Consider the following 26,220-nt stretch of genomic DNA (forward strand, 5'->3'; position numbering starts at 1 on the left):
AACATGACAGAATCTTAATCAATTTGGACAAAATAATAGTTAAATCCAATACAAAACAGCAATCTTTATTTGGAGTATTACTAACGTGGAATTTACATTACTTAAGTAGCCTCGAAGTGTATATCTAACGAGTTAACGGTTTGCATTCATCCGTTCCCAACTAGTACCTTTCAGTTTCAAAAAATGTTGAGTGAGTTCAACATCGCTCCCTCTTGTGGAATATTGCTTAAATGGTGTCTATTTGGTTTGGTTTCATCCTGAAACACCACCACATGAACAACAAAAATCGGTTAATAAACAGCATTTGGAAAAAAAAATGATGATGCACAAGATTCTTCATGCTAATTATTCAATTAATCAGTGGAATGATAAATAGAATAATCAATTCAATAATGACAGTCCTACTTGTGACATCATAAAATTCAACTAATTATTGTCCATGGCTTCACTAGCAGTACTAGTAGCGCACAGATATCAACTAGTGCACAGTTTTTGCCTCACTACCGGTATGTAACGTAGCTGTCATACTACTCATATGCCAGCGTCGTCCTATTGTGTGCAGTAATGTGTGCCGTAATGTTTTAGTGGAAGGCAGTAGTGAAAAAAACATGACTGGTAAGTAAAAATTCTGTGCCCCTGAGTCATTCTACCCGAGTGCTGAATTATTCCTATTGTTGTTCCTCATCAAATGTTGATAAAATCCTGCCCAAAGACAGGAGACATCATAGATTTTGACAAGATGCTAGTTAAAGGATTATGATTTGAGCACCGTATGTTCTAAGGGAATTATCACCCCTCTTAGAAAACCGATGGTCTGCTGGCAGTTGTCTCGCAAGTGACAGACTGGATGGACACACTCTTGATGAGTGTGTACCCCGTACAGTCATGGAAGGCTTCCATTTGTCCACCATTAAGATTCAGTGTCCATTTATTCATTTGATCAACCAGGGTCACAATAACCAGTTCAGCATGAGAAACAATGTGCGACTGGAAGGAGTGGAGGGGGTTGAGGCAGGATAATCTCTTGGATTGGGAGACCCTCTGGGATTAAAACCGGGCTGCTGGTGTTTCGTGTCATTTGGACACAGATGGGAGGGAGGAGCAAGGGGGTGACACAGAAATGGGGCAATAAAAAAAATGGGTGGAGACAGGAAGACTCAACGGTGTGATGACAACAGCATTTTATTGTGCGAGTGCTGAGAGTGTCAAATTTGCAGTAACATTCTTGTTTTTTCGTTTTGTGTTTTTGGGGGGGGTGGTTGCTTTGTCATTTCTTAATGTATTCAAACAACAGTCAAATGATTCAAAACCTTGTCCGTCTGACTATTTGATTGTTAAATTGTGACTGTTGCTTGCTCGAATCAGCTTCGTTTGCTGCGACTTGTTGGTCACTCCGCCAATGTTCACAATTCAAGTGGGATAATTTTTTTTTTTTTAATGAGGGATTATTAAATATATTATTGTTTCTGTTCTTATTTGCTACCACAAAAATTTAATAGTTCAGTCCAAATATGTGCCACCCGGCAAGTGTTTCAAATTTATTGGGTCATGTTTGCAAAACTCTTACTGAAACAAACCAAAGGACAGTGAATATGATACCAACAGTCTGAGTCACCGCTGCACTTTGCATTTGCCAAAATCAGGCTTGTCCAAACATTTTTTTTCTATGACCCGCACAAAGAAAAATAGAATGATGCAAAGGCTTCTGAAATTCTTCCCCTTTAATTTATTGAACAGGCTAAAACCAATCCATCTTTGTAGGTCAAATACTTTGCAAGTATGCATTGTGGATGGCTCTCCGCATTTAGATTCAAGGTAAGAGCAATCTGTAAACTACTCAGCTGACACTGACACAGAGTGGAACAAGCCATCGCGATTCATTCGAACTGGTTTTCATCTTCATTTCTCCTGACTTGTCACCCAGTGTCGAAAATAATCAGTTCAAAGCAGGCAAACAGCACGAATGTACATTTTAATACTATATGCTGCAGGCTATAAACGAGCAGCGCGCCACAGGTGACTTTTAGCCAGAGTTTACATACTCCTAGCCTATGGTAACAAACTGTCATCTTTTGGGGGGGAAATGTAACGAATTACTGGAAAATGAAAGAGCGATTTTTGGCCGTACGTACAGTTGAAATCCTGTGGTGTCCTTCTAATGCAACTCACAGCTGTATTTACAAGTGACCTGGCTATTTCTCTCATGTTGATGAGTCTCTCGGCATTCACACACAACCTCTGAACAAGTTACATGCATTTTCTTGTCTTTTATTAGCAATGCCAAAAACAAAATGTAGGTCCTCCTGAAAATATTAAAAAAAATATTTTGATTTCTGTTGGCCTTCATGAAAGCAGAATGATTACTCAGGTCAACAATTTTTACTATTTTTTTTTTAAAAGCAAAGATCTAAGTAAACTCATCTACACTTGTAGATGATTTTTTTTTTTTGCACTGATTCCAAATCTGCCCTCGTTTTTTTCCTCTTGCACGTCAGGTTTTCATAATAATAACATAAGAACAAGGTGAATAATGTACTTGTACTGCTATGGCAATACTCTGCATGCACGCCTCGACAACTACATGCTACGAGGAGTACTCGGTGACTTGGTGTGTCAAATTCAATCAATTCATCGATCATCAAATTAATTGACAACTGTTTTGAGAATTGATTAATAATTAAGACCTACTGTTTAATTTCAAATTATCAAAATACTTTGACTTGAGCCACACACAAGTGAATATTTTGATTTCTGTTGGCCTTCATGAAAGCAGAATGATTACTCAGGTCAACAATTTTTACTATTTTTTTTTTAAATCAGAGATGCAAGTAAACTCGTCTACACTTGTAGATGCTTTTTTTTTTTTTGCACTGATTCCAAATCTGCCCTCGTTTTTTTCCTCTTGCACGTCAGGCTTTCATAATAATAAAATAAGAACAAGGTGAATAATCCGACGGCAAATTGTCACCGTAGCAGTCCTTATAGAGTCCACTGATGGTAACGCACAGCAGGTGTGGTGCTGGAGGGAAACGCCCACCATCCCAGCCGTAAAATGAAAAAAAAAAACCACAAACAAACAAACAAACAGAAACATGACAGAATCTTAATCAATTTGGACAAAATAATAGTTAAATCCAATACAAAACAGCAATCTTTATTTGGAGTATTACTAACGTGGAATTTACATTACTTAAGTAGCCTCGAAGTGTATATCTAACGAGTTAACGCTTTGCATTCATCGTTCCCAACTAGTAGCTCTCAGTTTCAAAAAATGTTGAGTGAGTTCAACATCGCTCCCTCTTGTGGAATATTGCTTAAATGGTGTCTATTTGGTTTGGTTTCATCCTGAAACACCACCACATGAACAACAAAAAACGGTTAATAAACAGCATTTGGGAAAAAAAAATGATGATGCACAAGATTCTTCATGCTAATTATTCAATTAATCAGTGGAATGATAAATAGAATAATCAATTCAATAATGACAGTCCTACTTGTGACATCATAAAATTCAACTAATTATTGTCCATGGCTTCACTAGCAGTACTAGTAGCGCACAGATATCAACTAGTGCACAGTTTTTGCCTCACTACCGGTATGTAACGTAGCTGTCATACTACTCATATGCCAGCGTCGTCCTATTGTGTGCAGTAATGTGTGCCGTAATGTTTTAGTGGAAGGCAGTAGTGAAAAAAACATGACTGGTAAGTAAAAATTCTGTGCCCCTGAGTCATTCTACCCGAGTGCTGAATTATTCCTATTGTTGTTCCTCATCAAATGTTGATAAAATCCTGCCCAAAGACAGGAGACATCATAGATTTTGACAAGATGCTAGTTAAAGGATTATGATTTGAGCACCGTATGTTCTAAGGGAATTATCACCCCTCTTAGAAAACCGATGGTCTGCTGGCAGTTGTCTCGCAAGTGACAGACTGGATGGACACACTCTTGATGAGTGTGTACCCCGTACAGTCATGGAAGGCTTCCATTTGTCCACCATTAAGATTCAGTGTCCATTTATTCATTTGATCAACCAGGGTCACAATAACCAGTTCAGCATGAGAACAACGTGCGACTGGAAGGAGTGGAGGGGGTTGAGGCAGGATAATCTCTTGGATTGGGAGACCCTCTGGGATTAAAACTGGGCTGCTGGTGTTTCGTGTCATTTGGACACAGATGGGAGGGAGGAGCAAGGGGGTGACACAGAAATGGGGCGATAAAAAAAATGGGTGGAGACAGGAAGACTCAACGGTGTGATGACAACAGCATTTTATTGTGCGAGTGCTGAGAGTGTCAAATTTGCAGTAACATTCTTGTTTTTTCGTTTTGTGTTTTTGGGGGGGGTGGTTGCTTTGTCATTTCTTAATGTATTCAAACAACAGTCAAATGATTCAAAACCTTGTCCGTCTGACTATTTGATTGTTAAATTGTGACTGTTGCTTGCTCGAATCAGCTTCGTTTGCTGCGACTTGTTGGTCACTCCGCCAACTGTTCACAATTCAAGTGGAATAATTTTTTTTTTTTTAATGAGGGATTATTAAATATATTATTGTTTCTGTTCTTATTTGCTACCACAAAAATTTAATAGTTCAGTCCAAATATGTGCCACCCGGCAAGTGTTTCAAATTTATTGGGTCATGTTTGCAAAACTCTTACTGAAACAAACCAAAGGACAGTGAATATGATACCAACAGTCTGAGTCACCGCTGCACTTTGCATTTGCCAAAATCAGGCTTGTCCAAACATTTTTTTTCTATGACCCGCACAAAGAAAAATAGAATGATGCAAAGGCTTCTGAAATTCTTCCCCTTTAATTTATTGAACAGGCTAAAACCAATCCATCTTTGTAGGTCAAATACTTTGCAAGTATGCATTGTGGATGGCTCTCCGCATTTAGATTCAAGGTAAGAGCAATCTGTAAACTACTCAGCTGACACTGACACAGAGTGGAACAAGCCATCGCGATTCATTCGAACTGGTTTTCATCTTCATTTCTCCTGACTTGTCACCCAGTGTCGAAAATAATCAGTTCAAAGCAGGCAAACAGCACGAATGTACATTTTAATACTATATGCTGCAGGCTATAAACGAGCAGCGCGCCACAGGTGACTTTTAGCCAGAGTTTACATACTCCTAGCCTATGGTAACAAACTGTCATCTTTTGGGGGGGAAATGTAACGAATTACGGGAAAATGAAAGAGCGATTTTTGGCCGTATGTACAGTTGAAATCCTGTGGTGTCCTTCTATTGCAACTCACAGCTGTATTTACAAGTGACCTGGCTATTTCTCTCATGTTGATGAGTCTCTCGGCATTCACACACAACCTCTGAACAAGTTACATGCATTTTCTTGTCTTTTATTAGCAATGCCAAAAACAAAATGTAGGTCCTCCTGAATAGTTATCGTATTTATTGACAGTATATCATCATTATTTGACTGAGCACAATAGATAATTGGATGGATGGAATGACAGAGGATTGAAGACTGTTTCTGTGTCATACATCAGACATCCTGCCGCCACACCTCACGCTGCGACCAAATTGAGCAAGGATCCAAGTCAGAGGGTCCAGAACTTGACCTTTCTTGTTCAGCAAATCAAGACATATTATGTGGTGAGTTTGTTTCTCCTGCGTCCATCCCTGCTCCATGCTGCTAAACCCTCTCACAACATCGGATTATAAAATTAGAACATTTGCTTTGGATTTTTCAATTCCACCTCAACTTTGAACACATGCAAAGGATAACGCATGCGTAAACCTGATAGTTGGTCGGACTCATTTCCTCCCAGATCGAGTTCTGCCCTAAGACGCATGCCCTAAATATCACCCATGCCAACATCTGTGCAATCAGCACAGGAGCAGTTGGATCTCAGCACTAAAGCAGCAGTCTGAGCCCAAGAAAGAGTCGCACATTTCCAGCACGAGATGCTGTGGCGCATGCCGCTGCTGATGAGGCTCGGATTTTCCTCTTCTGTCAAATTAATTAATTACAGTTTGAGATAAGATGTCTGGCATTCAACTCGACTGAGATTGAAAGAATGTCATTTTCAAGGAGGGTGGAGCATTTCAATTCTCCGATGAAGTGTGGTGGCAGAAATGAGTTCCTTTCTGCAGGAGCAACTTTAACAGCATGCCTAATGACTTCATTACCTTCATGTATATACCAATACTTTATTTCTGGTTCATTGTTTATTGTTGTAAGGAAAATTTTTGATGTAGGTCAGTTTTTAATGTAATTTTCACTGCTTCTATCCAGGCTGCTTTTGGCTATTTTGACCGTATAACGTTAACAGAGATAGATGCGTTGCTTCATTTAACTGGCGCATTCGTATTTCTTTAAAGGAAGTCTTGGACAATCTTTTTAACTGAGACAAGATATTTTTTTTTTCAAATACATACAGGTAACTACTGACACATCGTATTCTTCAAAGCAAAATACCTTTGCATTCATCGTTCCCAACTAGTAGCTCTCAGTTTCAAAAAATGTTGAGTGAGTTCAACATCGCTCCCTCTTGTGGAATATTGCTTAAATGGTGTCTATTTGGTTTGGTTTCATCCTGAAACACCACCACATGAACAACAAAAATCGGTTAATAAACAGCATTTGGAAAAAAAAATGATGATGCACAAGATTCTTCATGCTAATTATTCAATTAATCAGTGGAATGATAAATAGAATAATCAATTCAATAATGACAGTCCTACTTGTGACATCATAAAATTCAACTAATTATTGTCCATGGCTTCACTAGCAGTACTAGTAGCGCACAGATATCAACTAGTGCACAGTTTTTGCCTCACTACCGGTATGTAACTCGGTGACTTGGGGTGTCAAATTCAATCAATTCATCGATCATCAAATTAATTGACAACTGTTTTGAGAATTGATTAATAATTCAGACCTACTGTTTAATTTCAAATTATCAAAATACTTTGACTTGAGCCACACACAAGTGAATATTTTGATTTCTGTTGGCCTTCATGAAAGCAGAATGATTACTCAGGTCAACAATTTTTACTATTTTTTTTTTAAAAGCAAAGATCTAAGTAAACTCATCTACACTTGTAGATGATTTTTTTTTTTTGCACTGATTCCAAATCTGCCCTCGTTTTTTTCCTCTTGCACGTCAGGTTTTCATAATAATAAAATAAGAACAAGGTGAATAATCCGACGGCAAATTGTCACCGTAGCTGTCCTTATAGAGTCCACTGATGGTAGCGGCAAGTGTGACGCTTGAGGGAAACGCCCACCCTTTCCGCCGAAAACTGAAACAACAAAAAAAAAAAAACAAACAGGAACATGACAGAATCTTAATCAATTTGGATAAAATAATTGTTAAATCCATTACAAAACCATAATCTTTATTTGGAGTCATAGTATGGCTAACCTGGATTTTACATTGAGTGAAACCTTAAGTAGCCTCGAAGTGTATATCTAACGAGTTAACGGTTTGCATTCATCCGTTCCCAACTAGTACCTTTCAGTTTCAAAAAATGTTGAGTGAGTTCAACATCGCTCCCTCTTGTGGAATATTGCTTAAATGGTGTCTATTTGGTTTGGTTTCATCCTGAAACACCACCACATGAACAACAAAAATCGGTTAATAAACAGCATTTGGAAAAAAAAATGATGATGCACAAGATTCTTCATGCTAATTATTCAATTAATCAGTGGAATGATAAATAGAATAATCAATTCAATAATGACAGTCCTACTTGTGACATCATAAAATTCAACTAATTATTGTCCATGGCTTCACTAGCAGTACTAGTAGCGCACAGATATCAACTAGTGCACAGTTTTTGCCTCACTACCGGTATGTAACGTAGCTGTCATACTACTCATATGCCAGCGTCGTCCTATTGTGTGCAGTAATGTGTGCCGTAATGTTTTAGTGGAAGGCAGTAGTGAAAAAAACATGACTGGTAAGTAAAAATTCTGTGCCCCTGAGTCATTCTACCCGAGTGCTGAATTATTCCTATTGTTGTTCCTCATCAAATGTTGATAAAATCCTGCCCAAAGTTTGGAAAAAAAAATGATGATGCACAAGATTCTTCATGCTAATTATTCAATTAATCAATGGAATAATCAATAGAATAATCAATTCAAGAATGACAGTCCTACTTGTGACATCATAAAATTCAACTAATTATTGTCCATGGCTTCACTAGCAGTACTAGTAGCGCACAGATATCAACTAGTGCACAGTTTTTGCCTCACTACCGGTATGTAACATGTAGCTGTCATACTACTCATATGCCAACGTCGTCCTATTGTTTTCAGTAATGTGTGCAGTAATGTTTTAGTGGAAGGCAGTAGTGAAAAAAAACATGACTGGTAAGTAAAAATTCTGTGCCCCTGAGTCATTCTACCCGAGTGCTGAATTATTCCTATTGTTGTTCCTCATCAAATTTTGATAAAATCCTGCCCAAAGACAGGAGACATCATAGATTTTGACAAGATGCTAGTTAAAGGATTATGATTTGAGCACCGTATGTTCTAAGGGAATTATCACCCCTCTTAGAAAACCGATGGTCTGCTGGCAGTTGTCTCGCAAGTGACAGACTGGATGGACACACTCTTGATGAGTGTGTACCCCGTACAGTCATGGAAGGCTTCCATTTGTCCACCATTAAGATTCAGTGTCCATTTATTCATTTGATCAACCAGGGTCACAATAACCAGTTCAGCATGAGAACAACGTGCGACTGGAAGGAGTGGAGGGGGTTGAGGCAGGATAATCTCTTGGATTGGGAGACCCTCTGGGATTAAAACTGGGCTGCTGGTGTTTCGTGTCATTTGGACACAGATGGGAGGGAGGAGCAAGGGGGTGACACAGAAATGGGGCGATAAAAAAAATGGGTGGAGACAGGAAGACTCAACGGTGTGATGACAACAGCATTTTATTGTGCGAGTGCTGAGAGTGTCAAATTTGCAGTAACATTCTTGTTTTTTCGTTTTGTGTTTTTGGGGGGGGGGGTTGCTTTGTCATTTCTTAATGTATTCAAACAACAGTCAAATGATTCAAAACCTTGTCCGTCTGACTATTTGATTGTTAAATTGTGACTGTTGCTTGCTCGAATCAGCTTCGTTTGCTGCGACTTGTTGGTCACTCCGCCAACTGTTCACAATTCAAGTGGAATAATTTTTTTTTTTTTAATGAGGGATTATTAAATATATTATTGTTTCTGTTCTTATTTGCTACCACAAAAATTTAATAGTTCAGTCCAAATATGTGCCACCCGGCAAGTGTTTCAAATTTATTGGGTCATGTTTGCAAAACTCTTACTGAAACAAACCAAAGGACAGTGAATATGATACCAACAGTCTGAGTCACCGCTGCACTTTGCATTTGCCAAAATCAGGCTTGTCCAAACATTTTTTTTCTATGACCCGCACAAAGAAAAATAGAATGATGCAAAGGCTTCTGAAATTCTTCCCCTTTAATTTATTGAACAGGCTAAAACCAATCCATCTTTGTAGGTCAAATACTTTGCAAGTATGCATTGTGGATGGCTCTCCGCATTTAGATTCAAGGTAAGAGCAATCTGTAAACTACTCAGCTGACACTGACACAGAGTGGAACAAGCCATCGCGATTCATTCGAACTGGTTTTCATCTTCATTTCTCCTGACTTGTCACCCAGTGTCGAAAATAATCAGTTCAAAGCAGGCAAACAGCACGAATGTACATTTTAATACTATATGCTGCAGGCTATAAACGAGCAGCGCGCCACAGGTGACTTTTAGCCAGAGTTTACATACTCCTAGCCTATGGTAACAAACTGTCATCTTTTGGGGGGGAAATGTAACGAATTACTTGGATGGATGGAATGACAGAGGATTGAAGACTGTTTCTGTGTCATACATCAGACATCCTGCCGCCACACCTCACGCTGCGACCAAATTGAGCAAGGATCCAAGTCAGAGGGTCCAGAACTTGACCTTTCTTGTTCAGCAAATCAAGACATATTATGTGGTGAGTTTGTTTCTCCTGCGTCCATCCCTGCTCCATGCTGCTAAACCCTCTCACAACATCGGATTATAAAATTAGAACATTTGCTTTGGATTTTTCAATTCCACCTCAACTTTGAACACATGCAAAGGATAACGCATGCGTAAACCTGATAGTTGGTCGGACTCATTTCCTCCCAGATCGAGTTCTGCCCTAAGACGCATGCCCTAAATATCACCCATGCCAACATCTGTGCAATCAGCACAGGAGCAGTTGGATCTCAGCACTAAAGCAGCAGTCTGAGCCCAAGAAAGAGTCGCACATTTCCAGCACGAGATGCTGTGGCGCATGCCGCTGCTGATGAGGCTCGGATTTTCCTCTTCTGTCAAATTAATTAATTACAGTTTGAGATAAGATGTCTGGCATTCAACTCGACTGAGATTGAAAGAATGTCATTTTCAAGGAGGGTGGAGCATTTCAATTCTCCGATGAAGTGTGGTGGCAGAAATGAGTTCCTTTCTGCAGGAGCAACTTTAACAGCATGCCTAATGACTTCATTACCTTCATGTATATACCAATACTTTATTTCTGGTTCATTGTTTATTGTTGTAAGGAAAATTTTTGATGTAGGTCAGTTTTTAATGTAATTTTCACTGCTTCTATCCAGGCTGCTTTTGGCTATTTTGACCGTATAACGTTAACAGAGATAGATGCGTTGCTTCATTTAACTGGCGCATTCGTATTTCTTTAAAGGAAGTCTTGGACAATCTTTTTAACTGAGACAAGATATTTTTTTTTTCAAATACATACAGGTAACTACTGACACATCGTATTCTTCAAAGCAAAATACCGATTAGCATTTGCCTCTACGCTCAGCCGAAACATGTGATTGATAGAAGCGAATATGAAGTCCTCACCTTTCCTTTCATCTTCTTGGTTTGCATTTTATGTGACAGGAAAACCTGAGACAGTTGATTCTGATTCCTCTTCCAAATGTGCTTCTGCTTTCACGGACTCCTTACACCGGTAAGCCATCCGTTCATTTTCTGCAGTGCTTGTCCTCATTAGAACAAGCAGACTCTCAGGTGAGCCGGAGGCAATGGCAGCTGACTTTGGACATGGAGTGCACCTTGGACTGCCAATCACAAGGCACATATAGACAGACAACCACTGACACTCACACTCACACCTGTGTACTATTTTAGAGTCTTGAGTGTACCTAACATGCATGTTTTGAGATTATGGCAGGAAGGCGGAGTCCTCAAGCTGGGCATTGCTAAGAACCTCTCAATTCGATTTCTATTCTTCAGGTTGTGATTGGATTTGATTTCGAATCTTCAGGTTGCGATTCGATTCAGTATCGAGTAAGAAGTAAAAGGAGTACATTTTGATAATTTGGGAATGTAAGCGCGTCTTGCTTGTCTCGTTGCATTTTTAGCAATAAAAACATCAGCAAATTAAAATTTGTTTGTGCATATGAAGCCCAAAAGTACAAAGCATGATAGTTCTTTATCACACTGAAAAAATAAAGCGCATGTAAACTTTTTTTGTGACGTCGGTCATGGGCCTTTTCTGGCACATAACGTTCCCACACGAGGAGATGTCTGGATCCGAGGTGAAAGGTCAGATTGCATGCACCAGCAACGCAAGGTAAAAGCCAACTGGGCAAAGGCGACAGCATCCTGGGTATTGCTTGCAGGGGCATCTCATCCGTGGTGGTGTAGGGGGCCGGTCGGTCCATTCTTTTCCTGATGAGAGGGTTTAACAATTGCACTTTTCCCAACTGTTGTTGCTCAACACACTTGCCAAATTCATCTGGCAGTATGTATAGGAATGCAAATTCCCTGCCTTCTCCTGGATTTTCATTTTAACATTTCAATGTGAAGTATTGTATTTGTTCTGACAGAGCAAAGTCTGGTGGAATTAAAGAAACTATTGCTGTTGCTCCTGGGATGTGCAGTCCAGGTAAACATTCAACTGGTGTCTAATATGCGAAACGTGTGATGTGCAGGGCTAGTATATTGTTTTGTGAAAATATTGTTGGCAAAAGAATCCCTATGAGCTATTTTCTGTTTGATTTTCAGTGTGAGAAGAAAGAGAAGTACATTGAAATCATCCAGACGCTTGACTTTGGCACCAAAGCAGCCATAGCTGTGCATATTCAAGAGGTATCTTGGATTGATTTTTCAGTCGCTTCTTAGCCTGTGTAAACCAACTCACTAAGATAAAGATCATTTTTGCAAGACTAACCTAACAGCAAGAAATATGGAGATCATTACAACATGTCAGTATGTGTGCATCTCCCTTGATGCCATAATTGTCCTTCTCCCAATATTGTCCAGCTGACTCACAGTCAAGACAACCTACTCGACCTGCATTGGTTGGGTTGCAGTAACATGTCCGCCGATGAGCTGGAGGTCGTGGCAAAGACTATGGCCGTCAATCTTCAGCACTTGCTGGATCAGAGGGACGCCCATCTGGAGGTAAGTCACGGTACTGCTTGGAAATCAAAATATGCAACTGTAATTGGGCTGGGAATTGGAAAGGGTTCTCAATAAAAAGAAAATATCTCAAACAACAATTGTCACATTCAGCAATGTAAAGTATGAATAAAATTGTTTGGACCCATCTTAAACAATCAATCTATCGCTCAATCAGGGGCTGGTCTCGACCTGTCCGGTAAACCTGAAACTTCATTTCTTGCCAAAAATATAAAGACATACTTGTATCTCAAGTCTTTCAAAGACCTTTATAAAGAACTCGATCAGAAATAGTGAGTCAGGTCCTCTTGTTTGTCAGTGAGATGATGTAAACCTCACAAATTGAGGGTGGTGTAGGAGTAGGGGTAATCCCACTGACACAGTTCAAAATCTTGGGGGAGATTCTTCATTGTTTGTTTCTTACTTTTGTTCGCTCGTGTAAAGTCCATGCAACATTCTCAGCTGTGATTGGTTCCGCCAATAAAAATGATTGAGTACACCGAAAAAAAATGGTGTGTTGAATGTCCTCAATTTTATTTTGTCAAGTGGCCGCACCCAATAGAATCAGGTGGATTTTAAACTACATTTTCTTAAATTGATGTATAGCCTACTTAAAAATGTATCTGCGTCCAGATGATTTCATTTCGTGCGACCACTTGACAAAATAGAATTGAGTACATTTTGACGTGTTCTGATGATCCCTTTTTGTTTTAAGACTATAGCGGAGCTAACCCAAGAAAGGGAAGGTGTGGTTCGTGTGCTCTGTAACTCAACCAGCCCACAGTCGGCCGTCTATCCTCCCAGCATGCAACAGCAGCAGGTGGGGACTCAGCAACACTTGGCGGTGGAACTTGCCGACTCTAAGGCCAAGATCAGGCGACTTAGGCAAGAGCTGTGAGTATCTTGTGGATAAAGACAGAGCCTGCTTTATCCTACTGCTAAAACAAGAACGCTCTTAGCAAATGATTTGGGATTAAAACTGTCCTTCAATAAAGATGTTTTTACAAGGTTACAAATATTAGAATGCTCAATTTGATTGACACAGAGACATTGAGTGAACCCTATGTTGGCCATTGTTTGATTGCGAAGGTCAAAATGACCCTGAGATCGCGTTATTAGCTATATATTTTCAAAGAATGTGAAAACTAATGTAAAGTAAAAGAGAAATTGTAAATATGATCTTCAATGTCAAGTTTGTAAATAAGTACAACCTTAATATGGTATTCATTGCAGTGAATTGCAGCACATTTTTACTTTTGTGACTTTTTAAAAATGTATTTCTCGATCATTGATGATATGTCACTTTTATGAGTCTCATTATATTTCTTTCTAATGTTGCTTCCCTGCGTGGGGTCAATTCTGACTCCACATTTGAATTACACTATCTATTGCTTAATAAAAAGGTTATCTCTGTATGCCATCAAACTCAAATAAAAAAGTCTGCAGAAGTGGAAATGTAGACCGTGGGGGACAGTGTTTGCTACTTCATGTGAGCTGTCTGTCCTCTGGAGACTTTCCAGTAGTGACTGAATGAGAGAGTTACTACAGGATCAGCGATGCCCCGGGGAGTTTGGCCCACATTAATGCCTGCCTGGCAATTTCAGTGCTTGCGTACTATACCTCTGACCCACATTGGTTCTGTGCTTCTACAGCTCATGTGTGCAAATGCACACTAACCCTGATCACCAACCCTAAGAGCAATGTTGATCGTCATCGTCCTCTAATGTTTTATCCTTGCTTGCTGGGTCAGTCAGACAGTCATGTGAACAAATACATTTAACCATGAACAGGTTTATTTATTTCTCTCTTTCTTTATCTGGCCCTGAAACCAGTTACTTCAACTAAACAGGTGTGCTTCACTGTTTGCCATTTCCATGCCTATTAACAGACAGCTTGGGCCAGTCGGCTGTAGCAGAGATACAAAAGTTTTATTTTTAATTAATAGCGCCTGTGAAGCTTAGAGATATGTGATCATTTTAACAACGAAGAAGTAAGATGTTCTTCTTGTGTCTGTGTGTGTCTGCACTGTGTCCATCCCTGCAGAGAAGAGAAGAGTGAACAAATGCTGGACAGCAGACACGAGCTGGAGAACATGGAGGCAGAGCTAAAGAAAATCCAGCAGGAGGTTTGAAGAAAAACAAGACAAACAATGAATTGACCGTAATGCATCATTCTTTCCTTAAAGGAGAGCAGCACATGGCATATTTGTGGGGAGAATTATTTATCAACAAACTGGGTTTTGAGCAAAAGTTTGAATTCATCCATCCAGCAAGTTTCTAATCCGCTTTATCCTCACAAGGGTTGCGGGAGTGCTGGAGCCAGTCACAGCTGTCTTCGGGCAGTAGGCGGGGGACACCGTGAACTAGTTGCCAGCCAATCGCAGGGCACACATAGACGAACAACTATTTACTCTCACAATCACAGCCAGGGACAATTTAGCATGTTCAGGTTCACCTGCCATGCATGTTTTTGGAATGTGGGAAGAAACCGGAGTACCCGGAGAAAATCCACGCAGGTACGGGGAGAATATGCAAACTCCAAACAGCAAGGCCAAAGCCGGATTCGAATCCTGCACCTCTGCACTCTGAGGCCGATGTACTAACCAGTCGACTACCGTGCCGCCAAATTTGAATTCATATTTGTTATATCCTGTGAAATTACTGGTGCCAACTGCTCAACCGTATTGCCTAATAACAATTCTAATGCCTGCTACCAGCGGAATAATAACTGTTTTTTTTTTTTTTTATCTGAATATTTGTTCAGTAAATGGCTACAAAACCTAATTTTGTATGAATCTTCATCAGAATTTGAAGCTGCTTGTAGATGCCCGAGCAGCCCGTGCGTACCGCGATGAGCTGGATGCTCTGAGAGAGCGAGCGCTCAAAGCTGACAAGCTGGAGTGTGAGGTGGCACGCTACAGGGAGCAAATGCACAAGATGGAATTTTACAAGGCCAAAGTGGAGGTTAAACAACTAAAAATAACTTGTTTTTACGCATACATACGCGAACGCACACACACCACAAAAATCTGCTCCCATTTCTGATTAATTGAAGTAAACCATGCACGGATTCCTACACCATCCGACGGTCCAGTTTGCTTTCACAAATTTTGTGGACACTTCAGTCATGCAAAAATGATTTATCCAACGTCAGATGACGCATTTCAATGGACTGATGACAAAAGTCAGTTCCAAATACTGTATGTACTTTGTCTCCAAAAAAAAGAAAGTCACACTTCACACTGGTTCTTTTAAAAGATTCATATCCCTCCCTCATTATGTCGTGCGTATCTTTTACCCCAAGGTCATTTGGTACATAGTCAGGATATTTGTATAATCTTCAGATACAGATTTCTACTGTATTCACAATAATGATTTTGATATGTGTGGTAATATAATTTTCAAAAAAATATTCACTTTTTTTTTGCTTTTATTGTAGGTAATATAAATTATACTGTACTTTTAATACAATTAATCGGAAATGGGAACCCAATTAAGTGTTTCACTTATATTATGGTTGATTTCATATCAGCATTACATAATTCAAGTGGCAGTAAATGTTTTTTGCTCCTTCACCTCAGGAGCTCAAGGAGGATAACAGAGTTCTGCAGGAAACCAAAGAGGTGCTGGAGGATCAATTGGCAGGCTGGAGGGCACGCTCAGATAAAATCCACCAGCTGGAGAAGCACAGCCTGCTCCTGAAGTCCCGGATACATGACATGGAGCAAGTAATAGTACCGTTTGTCTTCACTTGAGTTGCCGAACATTCCGCACTATAAGGCACACCTAAAATCATTCAATTTTCTTATAATCCGATGCGCCTTATATATGTGTCAATATTCTGATTTCTTGGACATAATATTTTAAATGTTCTGAAAAGCACTTTGCTACAGCTGCGGCAGTTGCGAAGGGCCTACATAAATAAAGCTATATTGTATTGCCTTCCCTTTAGCGTAGCTCCATCTAGTGGATGCTTTACGCAACCGCAGCCACTATTGTAGCTTCTATTCTATGTGCATTATAATATGGTGCGCCCTATACCTGCATATGAAAACAGGTTTAAAATAGGCCATTCATTAAAGGTGCACCTTATACTACTAAGCGCCGTATAGTGTGGAAGATACACTATTTTAATTTCAATATCTTGAATTTAAGAAGCTAACCATCATGCATCTCTACTTTAGGGAAGGGATGCAGATCGTAAATGCATTGAGGAGCTGCAGGACGAAAACCTGACTCTGTGTTTAGCACAGAGGAGGAGCATGGAGGAGTCCCAGCACCTGGGATGGGAGTTAGAACAACTGTCGAAGAGCAACGACATTTCTCAGGGTAAGAGCTGGGAAATATTACTTTGTCGAATCGCGGCTCAAGTATGTTGCGATACGCGGGTTAGTACTTGTTACACGCGTTATTAATTGCCTCTCATCTATATAAGCAAAACAAACATGTCCAAGGATTTGCTGCCATCATTATTCACCTCTATGTGTTTGTCTAAAGGGCAGCAGACTTTAAGTGAGGAGGTGAGTGAGCGGATCCGTAGTGGGCTATTAAAGTTGGAGAAGGAGAACCAAAGTCTCCTGAGCACTGTCGAGGAGCTCAGAGCTGCGTGCACTCACAACAACAACAACGCACAGTCCAACAAACACAGCCACCATGGTGAGAAGGATCTTGACCAGCAGGTGGTCTGCTGCACTGACAAGTGGACTTCAGCATCAGATGAAAACATCATATCAATGACTCCCTGTTCACGTGAACAGAACTGCAGCAATGCATCCAACCAAGGTGCAGTCAAACAGAAGACGTTCAGTAGAGATGCCGAATATCAGAAGCCAGAGCACGACCACGAAAGCCTCCACCACTCTGTTAATTCAGCCAATACTCATCACGTTCAGCATAAAGGACAGTTAGAGGACAACAACGCCGTAGAGCATTTTGAAGCAGTTATGTCTGAGCTGCAAGTGTATGAAAATAGTCCCGGTGGTGTTCGTTATTCTATTGGATCACACAATCCCTCTCCTGGCTCAAGAAGCAGCAGCTCCAGCCATGACGGCCTTTTCATGGACCTGCCAGCACGCTTCATTAACACCAAGAAGCACACAGAGCGTCTGGAGACCAAATGCAGGGCCTTAGACTCCTTTAATCAACAACTGCAAACGTCCCTTGGTAACACTGGTATGTTTTGTAGAGGAGAAAATTCAGGTTTTGGTTAGACCCCTTGAAGACTTGACATTTTTTGGGAATCCTCCTCTCTAGAGCGAAAAGTCCAAAGATTGGAAGCTGAGGTTCAAGAACTGGAGGCAGACAACCAAAGCCTCCAGGTCACTTTAGAGGAACTCCGGATTACTGTACGCCGTTTGGACCAAGTGGAAACAGAGAAGCGGAATTTGGAACAAGAAACGGCTGCGTTGGAGAAGGTAAAGCGGCAACTGGAGAAGGAGACTCGGCGACTGCGTCAGCAGGTAAGTGCCAGGTTACCAGATTTTGAGCACTGCGTTCATTATGGCTGAACAAATCGTGTCAGTCACTACATCTTACATGTCAGGTTGAAATTCAAGAAGCCAATTTAGATAGCAGCAATGTCTGCATGGCGAGCCTGGAAAGGGAGCTGCGCTGTCTGGTGAAGGAGGTGGAGGAGTTGAGGGAGACAGCTGAGAGGGTGAAAGGGCTGGAGAGAGACAACAGAGAACTGGTCAAGCAAGCTGCTATCGACCAGAGGACCCTGGACACCCTTAGAGAGGTAACAAGGAGACTAAATTCACTCCAAATTTTGCTGCTGTAAATTTTGCTGCTGTAAATTGCGAAGTTCTCCATTGTGAGACGAATAAAGGTTTTCTTATCTTATCTTATCTTATCTTATCTTATCTTATTATGCCCCCATCCATTTTCTATTCCATTTTATACTCAAAAGGGTCGCCGGTGTTCTGGATCCAATCTCAGCGCTGATCCTGGGTTGTTGACTGTCTTTTAGGAGCTTGTCAGCGAGAAACTGAAGACCCGACAGAGAGAGGATGAACTATACCGTCTGTCCCATGAGCAGGAAATGAGGGTTCTCAACCAAGAGAGTAAACAATCTGTGGAACCTGACACACCCGAACGCAGGTGTACATTGTATTGTTTCTCTTTTAAAAATAGGAAAAAGACATCGCCCAACTGCTCTGAATGTTGAAGGATATAATTGTCCATGCAGCAGGTTCAATATGCTCGAGTCAGAGTTGGAGTTGTCCTTGAAGAAGTCCCTTCAAATGAAAGAAGAAAAAGTGGCTGCGCTGGAGGCCCGTCTCCAAGAATCCTCTACCCTTAGTCAGCAGCTTCGCCACGAGCTCAGAACTGTAAGTTACATGCAATGACACAATTTTACGAGAATGTCTTGTTTTGTCCAGTTGCAGGTCTTTCAACTCTGCTCCGCCACACAGGTGAAACTCAGCTATGAGGCCCTGCAACAAAAGCAGGAGGAGGAAGAGGTGACTGAATCAAGCGCCCCCCCACTGAGAGAGAATGGAAAGGCAATGAGGGAATGGCTGCGTGAAAGCCACGAAGCCACCAAAGAGCTACTGAGTATCAAAGACCGGCTGGTTGAAGTAGAGCGGAATGTGAGTTGCCGTTTATTGCTAATGACAATTAGCATTGAAATGTGTCCCAAAGATGACACAGCCTCTGATGTGTTGATTCGAAGAGAACCAGTTTGCCTCATTGCCTCTTTCGACTCGTTTCCTCTTTCTAGAATGCAACACTGGAGACAGAGCGCCAAGCTACACAGGCCCATCTGAAGCAGCTGGAGTATCATTCTGACAGTCAACAGGCTCAGATCCTCGCCCTGCAGAGGCAAGCCGCCTCCCTGCAGGAGAACAACACCACTTTGCAGGCACAAAATGCAGACCTGCAGGTACAGGAATGAGAGAGCTTAGCCGAGCGTGTACTTTGCCTTCAAGTGAACTGGACGACTCGCTTTTCAGGTGGAAAAATCCACGCTGAACTCCCAGTGTGCTTCCCTGATGGCTCAGAACGCTCAACTGCAACAGCAGAAGGTGGGAACCGAAAACGAGAGGGACAGCGCGATGCGTGAATGCGAAGAGCTGCGCGGTGCTCACGAGCAGCTATTACGTGATCACGAGCGTCTGGCGGCTCTCCACGAGCGGCAAGCCGCAGAGTATGAAGTGCTCATGGGGAAACACGGCTGTCTGAAAAATGCCCATCGGACACTGGAGCTTGAGCACCGCACACTGCAGGACAGGTGAGAAAAACAATAGTGAATAAGCTTTCGTGTCGTGTTTGCTAACTTTTGTCTTTCAAAGATCTGTAGTTGTTTGTTTCTTCAAAAAAAGGGCATCCAGTACCCCCTGTTGACATGTTTTAGTTTATTAGCACTTCAACTTGTGTGTTAATTTTATCTAACATGCCAAGGATAACTATAATACAGTGCTGTGTTTACTTTTTGGATTCAGAAGGAACAGTTTACATTTTCATTAGCATGGGATTATTTTTTTGTGAGCTACCGTGTTAGTTTTGATCAGCCAGGATTTCTCTGTTAGATATTCTTCCAGGACATACAGGGCCAGTCAAATAATAGAACATGTAGTTGGACTGGTCGCTGTTGCGGCTTTCAGCTTTTCCCAGCATTGGGTCACCACAGCAAGTGCTGTATATGTTCAAAATGTATATCATGGAAGAAAGTGATCACAAAACTTTTTTTTCATTTCTGATTTGAGAAGATGTTGTGATGTCAAAACACAATTTACTTAAGGGATGCAACAAAATGGGCGGCTCGGTGGTCCAGTGGTTATCGCATCAACCTCACAGTGCAGAGGTACCGGGTTCAATTCCAGCTCCGGCCTCCCTGTGTGGAGTTTGCATGTTCTCCCTGTGCCTGTGTGGGTTTTCTCCGGGTACTCCAGTTTCCTCCCACATTCCAAAAACATGCATGGCAGGCTGAATGAGCACTCAAAATAGGCTCCAGCACCCTCTGCCACCCTTCTGAGGATAAAGAGGATCGGAAAATGGATGGATGGATCCTGCGACCCTTCTGAGGATAAAGAGGATCGGAAAATGTATGTATGGATGGATGGATGGATGGATGGATGGATGGATGCAACAAAACCTTTGGGACTGAATAGAGCTTTTAGGAAGCCCTTCACTTTGGCAAATAAATATGCCTTGGCAGAGATCTGGTTTTGAACCAGTGCTAATGTATATGGCATTGTATTATTATTTTCATGTTGGATTTGACATGTTTTATTGTAGGTACAACAACCTGTTGCAGCAACGGACCAAATTAGAAGATGTGGAAAAAGCTCTGAAGGAAGAGCAGATGAAAATGAGTCTGGAGAAGGAACATCATAAGACCGCTGCTGCCGAATGTTGCAGGCTTCGGGATGAGAAAGACTGGTGAGAAAAAGCCAAGCAAGGGCACATACAACACAGGCCGAAGGCACATCTGGGCTTATTACGATCATTAAGAGACTACTGTATTTTTTCCTGTGTGCCACAATGTTGTACTCTGTTTTTGTTTTTTTTTCTCCAGGCTGAACCAAACTTATCGTCAGCTTTTGAACGACAATCAGCTACTGACAGCGGATCACAAGCAGCTCAAGAGCCAACTAAATGAGACCAAGCTGGCGCACACCTGGCTGGAGGCAGACTTTTCCAAGCTCAAAAAAGAGTATCAGCAAATTGATATCACCTCCACCAAGCTCACCAATCAGTGTGAGGTGGGCACTCTACAATCTAACACATGCATTTTTCAGGGGGTTGCTTAAAACCTTTATTATCTGATTTTGGGTGGGGGCGGGGGTGGTATTGTTTGCATTGAATACATACCCTCTGCTGACCTGTGTGATTAGTTGCTGAGCCAGTTGAAGGGGAACCTGGAGGAGGAGAATCACCATCTTCTCAATCAAATCGACACACTGATGCTGCAGAACCGGACTCTGTTGGAACAGACAATGGAGAGCAAAGATTTGTTCCACATCGAGGAACGACAATATATGTAAGCAGGGAGAATCACTTAACTACTACATTCAAGCACAGTAAATAATTAAGAAGTGGAAGAAGACACATTGGTCAAAACAAACAAAAAGGTCACGGATGGATTTGCTAGAATGCGTGTACTGTATGTCATCTCCAGTCCCAGAAATCCATCTTCAAGTTGTGGCTAGTCAAAAATGACCAACAAGCAGCTCTCGGCACTTTTCAACACAGAACGCAATTACCGGTAGCGTTCTTCTGTCACAGTAACGGAACGAGACTCTAATTCAAAGTCAAAGCGCCTTCTCTAAATTGTTTTCTGAGATCGATATGTGAAGCTAATTGTCTGCCAAGTCAGGTCCTCGCTTGCTTAAGAGAATAATTTAAAAATAAACAACTCTCTCTGTTTGTTCAGTGACAAACTTAATGATTTGAGGAGACAGAAGGAGAAGCTCGAGGAGAAGATCATGGACCAGTATAAGTTTTATGAGCCTTCGCCTCCTCGCAGGTAAGTTGCTTGACATTTGTGGTTGGTGCAGATGATGCGCTAATCATCTCATTTCACCTCCATGTGGTCCTGGAAGTAAATTTCAGGTTAGGGTACATACTTTCAAAATAAAATTCGTTCAATGACACTTCTCTAAATGTTCATTTTCAACAGACGAGGAAACTGGATCACTCTCAAGCTGAAGAAGTTGATCAAATCTAATAGCCGAGAACAGGGACTAGAACATCCTCTCACACCAACACACTCAGAGGCTCACCTCTCATGTCACGACAGCGGCTCCTTCATTAGTTCAGACGGCTCTGCGGGGTCCACCTCCACATCAGCAGGCGACGCCATACCACCGCAGCCAAACAGTGAGTATGAGCTTCCAGACTTGCACTCGGGATTTTCATCAACAAGCTACATTCTGACTGTGTATAGAATGCCTTATTCTTCTTTACGCATAGTCGATGTGCACGTTCCTCTGCATGCACTAAAATGTCCCTCATTTTGTCTCGTTTCTCTTAACTCCCTCCTCCCTTGTACCCTCCCCTTCATCCACACCACTCCCTTACCATCTCTCACTTCACTCCATCACTTCTATTTATCACCTACGTGGATGCTGTCTGCTAAAAAGCCACACTGAAACAAATGAGAAACAGGCGGAAGAACAAAGATAAATTGAAATCTCTGCTCCAACGTTCCTTGTGTAAGACAGTGTTCAAGTATTTGATCCTTTCTTCACAACAGCGTTTTATTCAACTGCTAATTTAGAAATGAAAATGCGCTGCCACTTTATGCTACTCCATCACATCAGAATTTAACGCAGCAATTAAAAGTCATTATCAGAATATCAGCATCCACAGTATTCAGACTAGCGGTACATCAAATTGGCTGCATTTGTAGACGGAGATATTTCCCGGCAAAGCTATGTCTCAGTCTCTATGAGCTCCTGTACATCGTCACTCATCCATTCCACCTCCCCACTGTCCTGTTCTCTGGTACAACATTGCAGCCCTCGGCAGTTTGCGATTCGCCTCTGCCCCGTTGGAGCAGGAGCAGTGGGCATACAGCTCTGAGGAGCTGGAAGGGTCAGAAGCTGATGTGCAGGACAGGAAAAAAATATTGAGCTCATTCCCGAGCACATCCATCCTGTCCACACCTCACTTGCATCCTCCCCCTGAACCATCCATCCAACTCCACACCATAACCACTGTCACTGATGTCCCAGATTTGTTCCTGCCACAGAGAGGTAGAGGCATTTGCTAGCCATTGATGATTTCATTGACACTTTGTGTTGTTTCTACGTATATTAAATACTCCCAAATCGACGGAATGTAAATGTGTGTGTTGAAAATTTATTTGTGCTCCACAGACAAGGACTCAAATGATAGTGCTGCGCCAACTGGGATTGAGGACAACGACAAGCCGCAGCACCGCGGTAAAGCTTTGCGAATAGCCGTTTAGAGGATTCAGCAAATACAGATGTATTACCCTTGCAGGAATTAGAGTAAATCCATCAAATCGCTATCATGACCTTGTTTCATATTAATCTGCATGCTAACCACAGAGGAAAAAAAAAAATCGAAGAAAAGAGGATGCACTGCCCCCTTTCTATCATTAACAGAATGATACTTTTGTAGAGGCACTGACATTAACCTGTAAAGGTTTCAAAATGATAAAACTCCGCACTCAAGTAGAAGACATTTGTGTAAAAAAAAAAAAAAAAAACAAGTGAAAGACAAGTTTAAAAGAATTTGTAAATATTACACTAATCTAGCAAGAAAATGTAAGTACCACCAACTGCCTCCAAGCTAAAAAACTTAGCATTTCTTTTTGTTTAAATTTTTTTTCATCATTTCATTTTTCTTTGTTCAATACTATCGGTACTCCTACTCCTCCTCCTCATCCTTGATTCCAGACCATTTGTGCACTTTCTTGAATGAATGCCTTACTGTGGTGGTGGACAGTGTTCGGAAATACTCTCGACAGTACCATTGTTGCTTCGTTGTGTTGTTTAATTGATTCGTCATCTATGCTTAAGTAGCCAAATGTAAAAAAAAATAAAAAGTACTGAACAGACTCTCACATGTACTAAAAGTTAAAATTGATTTTTATTTTCTGTCAGTGACAAAAAAGGTGATAACTTGGCACAATAAAAAATATGCGTATACAAAATAGTTGACCTATTTTATTAAATTGTGCTGTGCAAACTGAGAAGAAGAAAAATGTTATACAGTATATGTCACATAGATTAGCTAACTTTGGCTCAACTTTTTGCAAAACCTGTTCTTGGCAACATGATGTGCCAACAACATCAAATATATCTTGCTTCTCCAAATATGTTGCATCATCGTCGATAATGGTCCCTCATGGGTCACGTTCTTCCATGTCACTGCCATCCCTGTTTCTTCCACACTCTTAAGTTCCAAAGAATGCAATCAATCAATCATGAGCTCAACTATGGTAGATTGTGCCTATCGTTTTTACGTCACGACATCATCAGAGGTTGAAAAGGTATCACGTACGTATAAGTAAAAGGAAAAGCAGTCAGAAAAATAAACACACTGAAGAACAGATGCCTGAAAAATCAATTTACGTACAGTAACAAAGTACAAATACAGTACTACTTTGGGAGTATGAGCTCAGTCCAACGACACTGCAATGCACCAGTATTACTCTAAATCAGCTTCGAGTATATCACTCTTGTACTTAACTGCAAATAAGTGAATGCATCGCACTCAGATGAGCTTCTTGTGTTTAATTTTGCTTGATTAGCTCAAAGGCCTCTTGTTATGATGCAGTGAAGTTCTACACACTGAAAACTACAACCACAATATTAAATATATCATTCAATAAATACTCAATTGTGCAGCATTACTTCATGAATGTGTACATGTGAGTGAATATCACGATTAAGAAACTATATTATTTGTCTTCTCAGGGCTTAATGTCACCTGGAATGGCGCTCAAAGTGAGAGCAGTGGTGAGTTCAGCATAAGCCTGGATAATGAGCCCTGGTCAAATGGCAGCAGCCCTGTCCAGCAGGCACTGTCTCGCCACTCCTCTGTGTCGTACCAGCCGCCCAGGGACACCTCCACACCCCAACACACAGAGCAGACTTCCTCCACAGCACACAAGGAGAAAGCCTTGACCAATCCGAGGACAAACAGCCAGGAATCAGAGCTAAAGAGTCTATCTCAACTGAAAGAGCCGACATCAAACCACGACTTCTGGCTCACGCGGGGAACAAAGAGCATCAGAAGGGGGTCTAAAGGAAAAGTAACACGTCGCTCTTCAGACTCCGGGGGCACGTTAAGCACAAATTTGAGATCAAACTCCAGTAATACGGAATGTACCCAGACTTTAGCTTGTTCACCAATTACAGTATTTTATGTTCAGGGTAAGTCGTCCTCAATGTCTGGGTGCCTCAATTGCTTCTCCAATCCACTGGGGAAAGAAGAGCGGCTCAAAGGGTACGGTGATTTTAAAAGTCTCCCTCGTGCCAGTAGTGTCATTTCCACAGCTGATGGGTCATCTAGACGCCCCAGCATCAACAATAACTGCAGGGATGTAAGCAAGACTGAGACACTTCCTGCCCCCATCTCAGAAAAGTGCAATAACCAAGAGAAGCAAGAAACAGCAGCCACGTTCAATCAACATCCTCAAAAAGTCGGTGAAAGCAGTGCGCCCAAACTGAGCCCGCCAGTCAAACCCCCAAGAGATCCAGCAGCCATTGTTGCCAAAGACCCTCCTAAACCCCCTGTGCAGGAGTCAGATTTAAACTCCCCATTTAGTCTTAACTCTGTCTTCTCAAACACAATCTTCAGTGATTCTGAGGGGAGTTGTACGAATGCGATTGAGGCTGAACGGCCCGACAGATATTTTCCCTTATGAGACCAACTGTAATGCAAAACTGCACTCTGGTGAACCACAAGTCTACTCATAAAAAAAATGGAACCACTCAACATGGAAAAGGTGATCATGATGCAGGATTGAGATGATGGTTTGGATAGCCCTGTGAAACAATCCTTTGTTTTGAATTGCCACGTTTCTTAATCTGCGTTCTGCCCTGCTGCTCCGTGCTTTTGACCTACGTTACAACCAATGTTCTGTCACTATTACATTTAAATGTTAACTTGAAAGAAATATGTTTCGATGTGATATAAAGTGTAAATTATTGAAGCTTTTAACGATAGTGTGTGTGATTTCTCCTTTAATAAAATAAATATATTGGTAAAAGAGACTTTTTGAATTGTGACATGTTGCATGTGAGATTTGTACGCATTGTTGGTTTGGATCTGTGAAAAGTGAATAAAAAGTGAGAGAGAGACTTTG

General features: G+C 41.3%; 1 protein-coding gene across 1 annotated transcript in view; it reads left to right on the forward strand.

Moving 5' to 3' along the window:
* Positions 1-26,220, forward strand: part of LOC109527527 (girdin-like) — a 27,568-nt gene extending 1,348 nt beyond the window's left edge. Inside the window, exons 3-27 of the mRNA XM_019889518.1 lie at positions 5,508-5,613; positions 10,912-10,981; positions 11,862-11,920; positions 12,040-12,123; positions 12,298-12,438; positions 13,151-13,329; positions 14,479-14,560; positions 15,240-15,398; positions 16,016-16,162; positions 16,619-16,763; positions 16,932-17,606; positions 17,688-17,893; positions 17,977-18,171; positions 18,403-18,533; positions 18,622-18,763; positions 18,848-19,024; positions 19,156-19,317; positions 19,388-19,665; positions 20,673-20,816; positions 20,953-21,139; positions 21,272-21,417; positions 21,811-21,903; positions 22,057-22,256; positions 23,258-23,323; positions 24,827-26,220. Of these exons, the coding sequence (XP_019745077.1) occupies positions 5,508-5,613; positions 10,912-10,981; positions 11,862-11,920; positions 12,040-12,123; positions 12,298-12,438; positions 13,151-13,329; positions 14,479-14,560; positions 15,240-15,398; positions 16,016-16,162; positions 16,619-16,763; positions 16,932-17,606; positions 17,688-17,893; positions 17,977-18,171; positions 18,403-18,533; positions 18,622-18,763; positions 18,848-19,024; positions 19,156-19,317; positions 19,388-19,665; positions 20,673-20,816; positions 20,953-21,139; positions 21,272-21,417; positions 21,811-21,903; positions 22,057-22,256; positions 23,258-23,323; positions 24,827-25,779 (4,927 nt within the window). The 3' untranslated portion in view covers positions 25,780-26,220. The remainder of the gene's footprint in view (positions 1-5,507; positions 5,614-10,911; positions 10,982-11,861; positions 11,921-12,039; positions 12,124-12,297; positions 12,439-13,150; positions 13,330-14,478; positions 14,561-15,239; positions 15,399-16,015; positions 16,163-16,618; positions 16,764-16,931; positions 17,607-17,687; positions 17,894-17,976; positions 18,172-18,402; positions 18,534-18,621; positions 18,764-18,847; positions 19,025-19,155; positions 19,318-19,387; positions 19,666-20,672; positions 20,817-20,952; positions 21,140-21,271; positions 21,418-21,810; positions 21,904-22,056; positions 22,257-23,257; positions 23,324-24,826) is intronic.

Source organism: Hippocampus comes, unplaced genomic scaffold (assembly GCF_001891065.2).
Source record: "Hippocampus comes isolate QL1 unplaced genomic scaffold, H_comes_QL1_v1.1 scaffold86, whole genome shotgun sequence".
Classification (NCBI taxonomy): domain Eukaryota; kingdom Metazoa; phylum Chordata; class Actinopteri; order Syngnathiformes; family Syngnathidae; genus Hippocampus; species Hippocampus comes.